The sequence below is a fragment of the Marmota marmota genome, unplaced genomic scaffold, assembly GCF_001458135.2.
Source record: "Marmota marmota marmota unplaced genomic scaffold, marMar, whole genome shotgun sequence".
NCBI lineage: Eukaryota > Metazoa > Chordata > Mammalia > Rodentia > Sciuridae > Marmota > Marmota marmota.
The window spans coordinates 115,823-128,954 of NW_025999891.1; the positions used below are offsets into that span (position 1 = coordinate 115,823).

Below are 13,132 nucleotides of genomic sequence, written 5' to 3' on the forward strand. Positions count from 1 at the left end.
GCACACATTTCCTGGTGCACACACACAAGAATTTCTCTAAGGTCTCTAATTAGGATTGGAATCAATACAAATTAGGTTTAAAGAAAAAAAAATCATTTTCCAATGTGCCCCTCATGTATGTTGAACTTGCTGGGACCTTCCCAGTGCTGCCAAATTTGTCTGAATTCCAAGGTAAAGTAATTTTGATTCTCAAGCTGAGAGCTTCACTGCATATGCAATATTGCTATGCCTGTATTAGTGTTGCATTTATGAAATTCAATAAAAATAAAAGGAATGAGGCAAGGTATATTCAATCAAACAAAAATAATTAGAGAGACACTGTAGCACAAAATTTGCTGCTCTCAACAGCAGTGTGTAAGAGTCTTTGTTGATCTCTGTTCTCCTTAAAACTTGATATTATCTCATTTCTTCATTCAGCTCAAGATAGTAACTGTACAGTGACATTTCCATTGTGATTTTACCTTGCATTTGCTAGATTACCAAGAAGTCTGAGTTTTCTTTTCTATGTTCATTTACCATTGTTGTTTCATCTTCTGTGAGATTTCTATTTATATCCTTTGCCTGTTTTCTATTGAGTCTTTATCTTTTTCTCATTGGTTGCAAAAGTTTTTAATATGTTTTGGATACTTCAGAATAGCTATATGTGCCAAAATGTTCTTTTTAATCCTTGGCTTGTCTTTTTACTAATAAAACAGTTTGAAATTTGAGTTAAAGCTAATGTATTGGTCTTTTTAAAATGTATTTAATATTGTGGGGGCTTCTTTAAGAAATCTGTACCTTCTAAAAGGTCATAAGAGTACTCCATAGAATATATTTAGGAATGTATTATTAGAATATATTTAAGATTGTACGTTGTTACTCTGCAATATAAGTATCTCAACTACCTGAAACTGGGCTTTGTGCATTGAATGTGCAATGAGCAGGAGAGTATCATCTTTTTCTCCGTGGATCCTTGATTGCCCCAGGGCTGTTTACCAAGAGGCCTCTTTCCTACCGATCTGCAGGCTAGCCATGCCATGTGCCCTGTGTCAAATTTCCACATATTAATTACAGGCTGTCTGTTGTGCTGTTTTGGTTTATTTTTCTAATTTTGCTCAAACATGACTTGTCTTAATTACAATGCCTTTAAAATACATTATAATGGGCAGGAGCCACCTGGTAAAACAGAGTTACACCATGGGTGGTGGCAGTTTTTATCTGGAGTTGGAATCCAGAGCTGAGGGCTGGGCTTGCCGGAGTGAACATGCCCAGGATGTGGCTCCCAGACTTGTTCATTATCTAACAGGTACCAGGCGCTTTGACAAGTCTAATGGCAAACATCTGAAGGCCACTAACCCTTTTCCAATTGGCTAGCACCCTGTAGGTGGAGATAACCCGTACTGTATCATGAAGGAGCTGCCAAGGATTGGCACCAACATCAGAGCCTTGAGGAAAAAAACAGAGTCCCAGTGGTGGGATGAGGGGCCTTAATTGCTTAGCAGAGGGAGGAAGAGGGAAGGGAAAATCTTGGGGAAAAGTTGTTAAAATCTTGTTTTGGGGTTTAGTTCCAGCTCTGCCAGTTCCTGGATGTATAACATCAAGCAACTTACTAACCTTCTTTGAGCCCCAGTTTCCTCCTCTGTAAATTACAGCAAATAGTCAAATCACATCAAAGACTTGTCAGGAAGATTAGGTGAGATAATCCACAACTTAAACTAACTATCAGTGATGGCTGTTTGATCATTACTAAGTACCTTACATCTGTTATTTTATATAATTCTCAGACAAACCTGGGTGGTTGGAAATATTATTTTGATTTCACAGATGAGGAGGCTGATGACCAAGAAGTTCAGCAGCTGGTCCTAAGTCACACCATTCACAAATTAGTTTGACAGTAGACCCCATCAGCGTACTTCATGATGCACCAGGCTGCCCAGGGAGAGTATCGGAGCTGGGCTCCTATAGCTAGGGAAATGCACGTTCTCCATCTGGTGGGAAATCAGAAATGGAGCAGGACACTGAAGGAGAGCCAGATGACCTCTCCACATTTTCTGTCCATTAATCTCATCACAGGACCCTCAACTTCTAATAAGGCCTAGAAAATCCCAGTGTGGGGTGACATCCCTGGGGACCCCTAGAACCCTCTTAACTCAATTCAGCTCTTCCACTACCACTTCCAAAATTATTATGGGATCCCCCACCTGCAGAATGCAATCCCAGTAGTCCGCACTAACAAGGTTCTGAGAGGGAAGCATTGCATCCCTGAGGACTCACAGGAAACCGTGTCTGGAGAGAGCATCTCCCCTTTGCCTCTTTCTCTACCTCCTTCTCACCTCCAGGGCAAGGCAAGCCTGGGAGTTGCTAAGATCTCACCGGGCCAGGAATCTGGAGAAACAAACTGTTTGGTCTGGGGACTCTGGTCTGGCTTTCGCACCACCATTAACTCCATGGGTGATTTTAGAACGATGAATAAACTCTCTGGGCTTCATTATCCTTGAGTAATAAATGTCTTAATAACCCTCTATTTACCCATGGAACTAATATGAGGGGTGGAGTAGGGAATGGGTGTGAAAAATTTTTAAGAACAATCAAAAGCATCACAAAATCATTATTGGGTTCATTAAATGCTTGGATTGTTTATATGTTTGTGGCTCCCCAAGGTCCTTTCCTTCCTGGGGGGCTAATTTCTGAGATCCCCAGAGCATAACATTGCAGAAGATGGAGCTCCATGACAGGATGATCTCATCTCTCTTTTATTCTCTTATATATGGTCCTTCCTTGTTCTCTGGGGCTAGGGCCTGAACAGTGCCTCAAATTCTTCATTTCCCTTCTGCAGAAACCTTGCTGGCTATCACACCTGTAACAAGGTGAGTACTCTCCAGCAACTTGAGGCACCCAGGGTGTTCCCAAGTGAGCCGAACCTCTCATTTCACAGAGGATTTAGTAGGGAGAGTCTTGCTCAGGGAAACACATCAAAAGAGAGAAAGTGCTGGGACCCTCCTATGTCAGGGCACTCTGTCTGCCTTGACAAAGTCTTTGGATGGAAACAGTTTATGTATCTATTGGATTTATGAGGGAATTCAGAGCATACGGCCTTCTGCCTGGACCCATTCCTCAGGAAGCAACCTGGAACCAGAAGCCTGCATCAGAAGGCCACATCAAATGATAAAGGGATTTGTTGAAATGTCAGAGCACAGGACCATGAATGTTGTATAAGGGTGGCCTGAAGCTCATGCTAGCCACCTAGGAATGTTAATCTAGGAGGATTTCTTTACTCAAGGCCATCACTGTCTTAGGTGCATAGATGATGCTCATCCTAGATTCTTGGTAAAGACAAGTTTCACCTCAACAGAGTAAGAATCATAGAGCTTCTTTCTGAGGTGTGTGGGGTTTTTTTTGGCATATATATATATTCACAGGGCCTACCCCTTATTGCCAAATCTTTTGGGGCTGTTTTTGTGAAAAGGCAAATGTCATATCAATGGATAGATTTAACTGCTCCCAAATGAGTCCTTAGAAATGCCCCCATCTAGACAAAGGGAGCTGAATTTCCTACAGCAGTACATCTGTGCCTTAGACTTAAACCTATACTGTAAAACCATATCAATTTTTCATCATCTTGCATAAACTCCAGCTCATAAAAAAAAAAACTTTCCCAACTTCTACAGCCCAACCTTATGTTCTCTTCCACTGATCTTGTTGATCTTATGGTCTTGGTTTCTAAGTTCACTCGCTCATTTATTTCAGAAATATCAAACACCTACTATATGCAAAGTACAGTGGCAGGCATTGAGAATGCAAAGCTGAATCAGGCATACATTTCTCTGAAGCCAGAGTGTAGAAGAGGTGTGTCCTATAGAGGAATGACCCTGCAAGGGGTTAACAGAGATAAGAGCTGTGAAGTATTCAATTCAAGTGTAGTGGGAGTTTAGTGGAAGAAGCCTGAGATGGGGAAAAATCATGAAAACTTCAGCAGAGGAGGAACACTTTAGTTGAGTCAAAGGATTTGAGAGCCTGGAGGAAGCAAGAGGATATTCCAGTTAAACAGTTTCAGAAAAGATTAGGATTTTTAGGAAAGTTTAGGAAACACTACATCAAATGTCTCACCTATAAGAAGTCGCCTACACATCAGATGGCCAAGAATGGACTGTCTATGTTACATTCTTGTTGGACATTTGTGTGTCTTGAGAACTGTCTATCCAGATCATTTACCCATTTTAAAATCAGATTATTGTTTTTTTTTCCTTTTGAGTTGTTTGAGCTATTTATATATTCTGGATATTAATCCATTGTCAGATGAATAGTTTGCAAAACTTTTCTTGCATTCTGTTGGTTTTCTCTTCACTCTGTTGATTGTTTTTTCCTTTATTTCTCTTCTGTGCAGAAGCTTCTTATTTTGATACAATTCCATTTGTCTATTTTTACTTTTGTTGTCTGTCCTTTTGGGGTCTCATCCGAAAGTCTTTGCTTATATCAATATCTTGAAGTGTTTCCCATATGTTTTCTTCTAGAATTTCTTAGTGTCATGTCTTACATTTAGGTTTTTTGTTCCACTTTAAGTTGATTTTTGATGAGAGACAAGGATGTAGTTTCATTCTTCTGTGTATGTTTGATGGATTTTCTAATGCTTCCTTAGGTATCAGGAAGTGCCTTTGGGGTACTCAATTAGATACTCTTATCTAATGGCCTCTCATCTGATGGCCTCCTAGTTATTTGGGGGTTAACAAACGTAAAGTGAGTAGGCTTATCAATGGGTACTATTTTGGAAAATATAAAACCAGAGATCTCATAGGTACATCTCATAGGTACAGATCTCTGTGAAGAGAACATAGTGGATTAAATTTCTTCACTCTAAACCCTATAATTCCACCTCAATTGTGTTCCACATTAGTCTCCTCATTGGTGAAATAAGGAATAGATAGTCTCCAAGATCCCAATTAACTTAAGCCAGTGTCCATGGGACCAATGTCATGGGGTATACTGAATATAGTTATGGGCACTAGCAAGGACACTGTTGTGTGTAGAAACTGTTCAAACTGGTACTCTATGCCAATGGATTCCAGAAAATATGACCCTAGATGTGGCATCCCCATAGTAACTGGAGGTCTACATTACCAGTAGGAAATTAACACCATGTATTTTATAATGATCAGGAATTTATTTTCATTATCTCTAGATCGTGGCAATGAAAGTTTCAGAGCTCACATCCTTTGGTTATTGTTATCTATGAGGGTTTTAGCTATATTCTTAAAATGATCTAAATACTTATGGGCACCAAAAATATTATCTAGTTACTAAATTTTGAAAGATCCATCAAAGAAAACAAAGTATGGTAAAGCATGCACACAAGAATAAAGTAAAACAGGCTTTCAGCTTCCATTGATGGACACCACAGTGGTTAATTTTGGTGGAAACTGATAAACTAGTTAGTTGATTTGTTATTGGCAGACTTTCTGTGAAGAGAACATAATGAATTAAATTTTATTTTATTATTTCATAGAGCTACGAAGCAAATATATGTAGCATTGTACACTTTTATTTAATCTGTAGGAGAATCAACAAAGCAATCATTGAACCACTATATCTTTGGCCATTAAGGAACTCTGTAATCTTAAGGAACCAAAATATGCAATTATATTGATATAAAATATATATGATTATAAAAAGAATCCAATTCACTGTAGATCACCTGAGGGAAAACAGAAAAGGAGGAGCTGAGAAGCTCCCATGTTCCCACTGTTGGTGGAATCCATAGTTATTTCCTTCCTGCCATTTTCTAGGCTCCCGTGTCCATACTTCAGGTATAAACTTATTTCCTACGTACTCTTAATTTTATGTCAGAAGATATTATCTACTATGAATTAGAATGTTCCAGTTTTCTAACTAATTATTATCAGTGTTTCACAAATCTACTGGCTTGTGTATAATTACTTTTTATCTAACTTGCCAATTTCCTGACAATTCTATTTCCTAGGATTGTTTGTTTGTCCCTCTCTTGGGTTTTCATTTAGACAACTTTGTCATTTCCAATTATTCTCTTCTTTCTCCTCTAATGTTTAAACTTCTTGTGTCTCTTTGCCTGAAACGTTTAGGATAATGAAAAATATTTGTAGTAATGAAGACCAGGGCTCTCTTGCTCCTGATTTTAATAGAAATATCACTTTTATTTTACCTTTAGGAGGGATACAGGCTTTCAGTGGTCATTTCCTATTATATAAAGTCATATAAATTACATATTTCCATTCTATGGAGCTATAGAAGTGTTTACTTTTTTTCCCTACATTACAAATGGATGTAGACACTTATGAATTGCCTTTTAGAAAGATTTCCTCTTTTAATCTAATAATATGATATGTTGGTAAATTTACTAACGTTAAATTATTCTCTCTTTTCTATAAAATTTGATTATGATAGGCTTAATTTGTTGTACTTAGGGTTTTCGCATACATATAGCCAAATGAGGGTAGGATAGAATAATTCCACTTTTTATTATTGTTACATTTTAGTATCAGGATTTGGTAATGATGAAAAATGAATGGGAAGGCTCTCTTTATTTCTAAGCTACAGAAGGTGTCCATGATGTAGACATTCTCTTTATATTGACAAATTTAAAATAATTTGCATATAAATGGAATAAAACTGGAGCCTGCACATTTGGAAGTACATTTCTGACCATGTTTTGTTGTTATTGTTTCTTTCTTTTAATTCATTTATCTATTGGTTTATTTCATTTGGGAATGGTTCTGATGGTTGAAGAATCAATCATTTGTCCAAATTTAGGAGCAGATAGTGTTCCATGATTATTTAAATTTCTTTTTCATCTATGAATACTATGACTTTCTGATTACTAATTTTATATATTTTATTTTTTTTCTTCTTTATATTTGCTAGAGGTTTGTTTTATTTTATTTCTAATAGATTTGTAATGATTTATGATCAATTCATGTGTTCTGTTCTTTTTTACTTTTCGCATAATTTTCCCTCAGATCTCATATAGGACCTTGAGAGAAGGACCTCATTCATTGACTCCAGGGAACAAAGTGAGAAAGGACTTAAATACCTTTTGAGAAGAAAGAAGTCCAAGGTAGTGGTGGCATTGGGCAATGCACATGGAAGTCAGGTAAGGATACTATGGTGAAGGCAGAACATGGACAATAAGTGAGGTGTGGCCTGAAGAGTGAGAAATACTCACTAAGGAATTAGGGGGTTTTGCCTGGAGCAGCAAGTGTAAGTAGGTCAATATATTTTTTATTGACTAACTAAATAATCAAGGCTGATCCCTTCCACTCTGGAATGTCTTATTACAGGGGCTCATTACCTGGAGCCAATAGAACTGCAGTGACTGAGTTTATTCTATTGGGCTTGGTGGAGACACCTGGGCTGCGACCAGTTGTCTTTGTGCTCTTCTTCTTTGCCTACCTGGTCACAATCGGGGGAAACCTCAGCATCCTGGCAGCCATCTTGGTGGAGCCTAAACTCCACACCCCCATGTACTTCTTCCTGGGGAATCTGTCAGTGCTGGATGTTGGGTGCATCACTGTCACTGTTCCTTCAATGTTGAGTCGTCTCTTGTCCCACAAGCATACAGTTTTATATGGAGCCTGCCTCACACAGCTCTTCTTCTTCCATCTGTTGGCTGGTGTGGACTGCTTCTTGTTGACAGCCATGGCCTATGACCGATTCCTGGCCATTTGCCGGCCCCTTACCTACAGCACCCGCATGAGCCAGACAGTCCAGAGGATACTGGTGGCTGTGTCCTGGGCTTGTGCCTTCACCAATGCACTGACCCATACTGTGGCCATATCCACACTCAACTTCTGTGGCCCCAATGTGATCAGTCACTTCTACTGTGACCTCCCCCAGCTCTTCCAGCTCTCCTGTTCCAGCACCCAGCTCAATGAGCTGCTGCTATTTGGTCTGGGTATCCTCATGGCAGGTGCACCTGTGATTCTCATCGTCACCTCCTATGTCCATGTGGCAGCTGCAGTCCTGAGAATCCGTTCTGCTGAGGGCAGGAAGAAGGCCTTCTCCACATGTGGCTCCCACCTCACAGTGGTGGGCATCTTCTATGGGACAGGTGTCTTCAGCTACATGCGTCTGGGTTCAGTGGAGGCTTCAGACAAGGACAAGGGCATTGGCATCCTTAACACTGTTGTCAGCCCCATGCTGAACCCACTCATCTACAGTCTCAGGAACCCCGATGTGCAGGGTGCTCTGTGGAAGGTGCTCACCAGAAAGCGAGCACTGTCATGAAGGGTGTCTCAGGAAGGTAGAAACCATGGGAATAGTCCCTCCTAGAGTCTTGAACAAGATGACTTTTATTAGGAAGTAATATTCTTGCTCCCCAAGGATGCTTTACCTGATGGTAGTATACAGTCCTGGACCAGAGCCCTGGGTACTTGCCATTTGGTCCTCTGAACTCTTCCTAGTCCAGATAAAAGGGAACCCAAGATATCTGTATCTTGGGAGGTTCTTGGTCCTGCAGGAAGAATCTTTTGTTTATTTATTTTGCTAAGGTCCCCAAAAGCACCAGCAAAGATTGTCTCTAAACTGGAACATAACAAGTCACAGCCTAGTGCCAAGAATCAGCATACCCCTCCATTAAGCTCCCCCAAAGCAGCTCCCACCACCTGTTTTCACATAAGGTCACACAGTGACCTAGATCCAGTACAGTATGAATTGAGACATTGATTTCCACTAGCCTGTCAACACTGCAAGATTCTGGGGTGCTTAACTGTGGAGAGTTTATATTTCCTTAGGGATTTCTCTTTTTTTTCAAAATGGAAATATCCATTGACTTTAAATTTTTTTGATTAGGAATTGCACTCATGAAAATGAAAACAAAATTTTAACAGTAGAAAATCAAAACCTTTACTTTTTCTGCCCCCACTCTTCATAATAACCACTGTTAAAAATTTGGTGATTGGGTTGGAGTTGTGGCTCAGTGGAAGAGCACTTGCCTAGCACAGGTGAGGCCGTGGGTTCAATACTCAGCACCACATAAAAAATAATAATAAACAAATAAATAAAGGTTAAATTCTTAAAAAAAATTTGGTGCCTATTCTTTTAATTTTTTAATACATACGTAAACATGTTGTGTATCTTTATATCAATATAAATATGTTTATGCATATGTTGTATCAATAGGGGTATGTTATGTCATGGTTGTTATTTACACAGTACATGGTAGGTAGATTTTTTAACCTGTCAAATATCTAAAATCTTATGTTTTCCATTTTATTGATTGCCCAGTGTTAATTTACAAGTAAATAAAAATTTATTTAGCCATATGCCTTTTTTTAGAATTTAAACTGTTTCTAGATTTTCTGCATTTACAATCAATAACATGTAGAATATTCTTAGAAGTATATTTTTCTTTTTTATTTACTTTTATTTTTGATACCAGGGATTGAACCCCAGGGCACTGAGCCACATCCCAGCCCTCTTTTTTACTTTTTTAATTTGAGACAGGGTCTCACTACATTGCTGAGGCTGGCTTTCAATTGAGATCCTCCTGCCTCAGCCTCCTGAACCACCAGGGTGTTTTTATTATTCTGCAAGCATTTCCATAAGTTGTGATAAGCAAAATTCTTGAGTTGAATGAAATAAAATTTTAGATTTTTATATATAGTTTCCTCTTATTCTACAAAAAATTTGCATTATTTTATTATTCCAATGATGAAAGAAATTGCTTATTCTCCAAGCTTTTGATAACTGTGGCTATTATAAATGAATTCTACTAATTTTTGATAATATAGTGGTTGAACATTATATTTATTATTTGATATGTATTTTTATGTTCATATAAGAATGAATGTATTTCCAAATATTTATTATTCATGGATGTGTGTTGAATTGTGTTTCTCTAAAAATTTCATGTAGAAGTGCTGACCCCCAATTTATTTGGAGATATAGTCTTTAGAAAGTAATTTTGGTTAAATGAGATTATAAGGGTAGGGCCCTAATAGAATAGAGCTATGGCCTCATATGAAGAATCCCTCTCCCTCCCTCTCCCTCTCTCTCTTTCTCCTTTTCATATGAGGATACAGAAGAAGGTCTGTCTTCAATGCAGAAAGAGAATCTTCATCAGAATCTGACCATGCTGACACACTGATCTTGGACTTCCTGCTTCCAGAATTGTGAGAAAATTATTTTCTCACAAAATTATTTTATTTAATCTATCCTATCTATTGTATTTTGTTATGGCAACATGAGTGGACTAATATAATCCATTTGTATTTCATCATTGATAATTAGCTTTTCATGTCCTTTGCCTCTTTTTTTAATTGCTAATTAATTTTGCTTATTGATTTGCAGGAACTCTATATAATGTGGATATTAATCCTTTGCCACTATTTTGCAAATAATTCCACACAATCTCCCAATATGTTATTATTCTTTCATTTTTTAATTGAATAAAGTGACCTTTTATTGATCCATTCACAAGATATTTCATTCTTCTCCCAAATTAAATCATTCTTATTGCTTGGAACATATATGTAAAGTCCTTTGGTTTTTAATATCTTCCACCAATTAGAAGTTTTATGTTTTTGATGTCAGGTTCCCACACTACCAGTTATGATTTGTTTCATTGAGAGTAAGTAGCAGATATAATGGAAAAGCAAAAGAGTTAGACTGGGGGTAGCAGCTGGAAGTAAGATTTAGTGCTACAGATGGCTATTATAGATGGTGCACAGGTTGTTATTACTGAAATAGGGATGTCTTAGGTTCATTTTAGAACATATTCCATGGTTTATGTGACAGCAACAGTCACCAAAATCAGAAGCGAAACTTACATTGGTCAATAGGAGCTAATAGAAGGATGTGGAGAGTAGGTCACATGTCATAGGTGTTGAGATTATATACCTTGAAATCAGGCAAATGCTAGCTTGAAGCCCTACTCCTCAAATTCCTATGTGCCCTCAGGTAAGGTACTGAATCAATTTGAACTTCAAATTGCTGCAATAACTTGGCACAGTGACTGCACAGCACAAAAACCGCTCTCAGTTGAACAGGAGCGCAGTGCGACCAGGAAGCAGCCCACCTGGTGTGAGCCTGAGGGCAAGAGGTCCTGCAGTTGGGACCTGATAGGCAAGAGAGGGGAGGGGTCTAAACCTGGAGCAAAACAGAGAGACCAGGATCGGGGGAAGCTCAAGGCAGGAGAGGGATATGATACCGGGGGCACAAATCTTCTCACCCTGGTTACCTACACCACCCTGAGGGCAGACACTCAAGCTTAAAATAGACAACTCCACCTACTGGAAGAGAAGAGAAGCAGGAAACAAATGTAATTCTAAGAGTATTTTTTTTCCTTCTTATAGTTTTTCTTTCTCCTCTACCATTCTATCCTCTGGCCCTCACAATCCCAACATAAGTGAGACCAAGAATTTTGCATGAAACAGAACTTTGAGAACTGAGTCACCTGAATAATATAATATAGAGGAATTGCATAAGCCCCACCCCTTTTTAATTTTTTCTTTCTTTCTTTCCCTTTTTTCCTTCTCTTTGTTCCTCTTTTAACCTCCAAATTTTAATATTTTTATATCCTGTAATTTTCTAAATACATATGTGTGTTTGTTTTATGTACTCTACTGTCGTCTCACGTACTTGTCTACCCTAAATTATCTCCTGTTTATTCCCCTGCTACTTACTCTCTTCATTAGACTTCTCCTCCAAATTTCCTAAGTTATATTAACCCCATACCCTCACATCTTTCCCTCTTAGCATATCGTCCTACGCCCGACCTCCAGCTCACTGTCCGCCACCAGAAACTGTACACCTTTCATGAAACTACTGATTATATTTTAAATAATAATTGAATCCAACATTTCTGGGCATTGAGACTAACTATAAATGTCTTAATAACAATTTGTTCATAGGTGATGTATTGTTGATATTGGGATCTGTTAACATTGTCCTTCCTCACAAAGGAGGGATCATGGAACCCTACAAGAGCACTACAAATCTACAGGATAAAAACAATAACACACCAGATCCACAGAGCTGGAAAGGAAGACACACAAGCAACATGAAAAGATAAGGGAAGAAAGTACCACAAACAAATCAAGACAATATTCATTAGAAGCATTGGCAGCTACAGCAGAAAAAACTACAGAAAAAGATTTCAGGATATACATGGGTAAAGTGCTCTTGAACTCAAAGAAGACATAAGAAAACAAATACAAGCAGTGAAAGACAACTTCGTCAATGAGCTACATAAACAAATCTAAGAAATAAAAGATCACCTCAACAGGGAGATAGAGGTTCTAAAAAAACCCATAAATCCTTGAAATGAAAGAAATAATAAACTAAATTAAAAACTCAAACGAGAGCATCACCAACAGAGTAGACCACTTAGATGATAGGACCTCAGACAATGAAGATAAAACATATCATCTTGCAAAGAACATAGATAGCACAGTGAAAATGATAAGAAACCACAAGCAGAACATCCAAGAAATATGGGATAGCATAAAAAGACCAAATTTAAGAGTTATTGGGATAGAGGAAGGCATAGAGGCCCAAATCAAAGGAATGAGCAAACTGTTCAATGAAATAATATCAGAAAACTTTCCAAACATGAAGAATGAATTGGAAATCCAAATCCAAGAAGCCTACAGGACGCTGAACGTGCAAAATCACAAAAGATCTACACCAAGACACATAATAATGAAAATGCCCAACATATAGAATAAGAAGATAATTTTAAAAGCCACAAGAGAAAGGAATCAGATTACATAGAGGGGTAAAACAATTAGGATAATGGCTGATTTTTCAACACAGACCCTAAAACCTAGAAGATCCTGGAAAAACATATATCAAGCTCTGAAAGATAATGGGTGCCAACCAAGTATCTTGTAGCCAGCAAAATTAAGCTTCATATTTAAAAATGAAATAAAAACCTTCCACAATAAACAAAAGTTAAAATAATTTATAGCTAGAAAACCAGCACTACAAAACATCCTTGGAAAAATATCTCATGAAGAGGAAATGAAAATCAACAATGAAAACCAGCAGAGGGAGGTAGTACACTAAAGGAAAAACTAATCAAAGTCAAGTTAAATAACAAAAATAAACAAATATGGCTGGAAATACAAACCATGTCTCAATAGTAACCCTAAATATTAATGGCTTAAACTCACCAATCAAAAGA

General features: G+C 38.0%; 2 protein-coding genes across 2 annotated transcripts in view; one reads left to right on the forward strand and one right to left on the reverse strand.

Moving 5' to 3' along the window:
- LOC107155184 (aspartoacylase-like) overlaps positions 1–13,132 on the reverse strand; it is a 104,684-nt gene that overhangs the window by 2,164 nt on the left and 89,388 nt on the right. The gene's annotated exons all lie outside the window — the stretch shown is intronic.
- On the forward strand, positions 7,273–8,235 carry LOC107155166 (olfactory receptor 3A1-like). The gene has a single exon (XM_015500955.2). It carries the CDS (start codon positions 7,273–7,275, stop codon positions 8,230–8,232), a length of 960 nt encoding a protein of 319 aa, XP_015356441.1. The 3' UTR covers positions 8,233–8,235.

Coding starts and splice junctions, on each gene's coding strand:
- LOC107155166 (XM_015500955.2), top strand. CDS start 7,273: ATGTCTTATTACAGGGGCTCATTACCTGGAGCCAATAGAACTGCAGTG.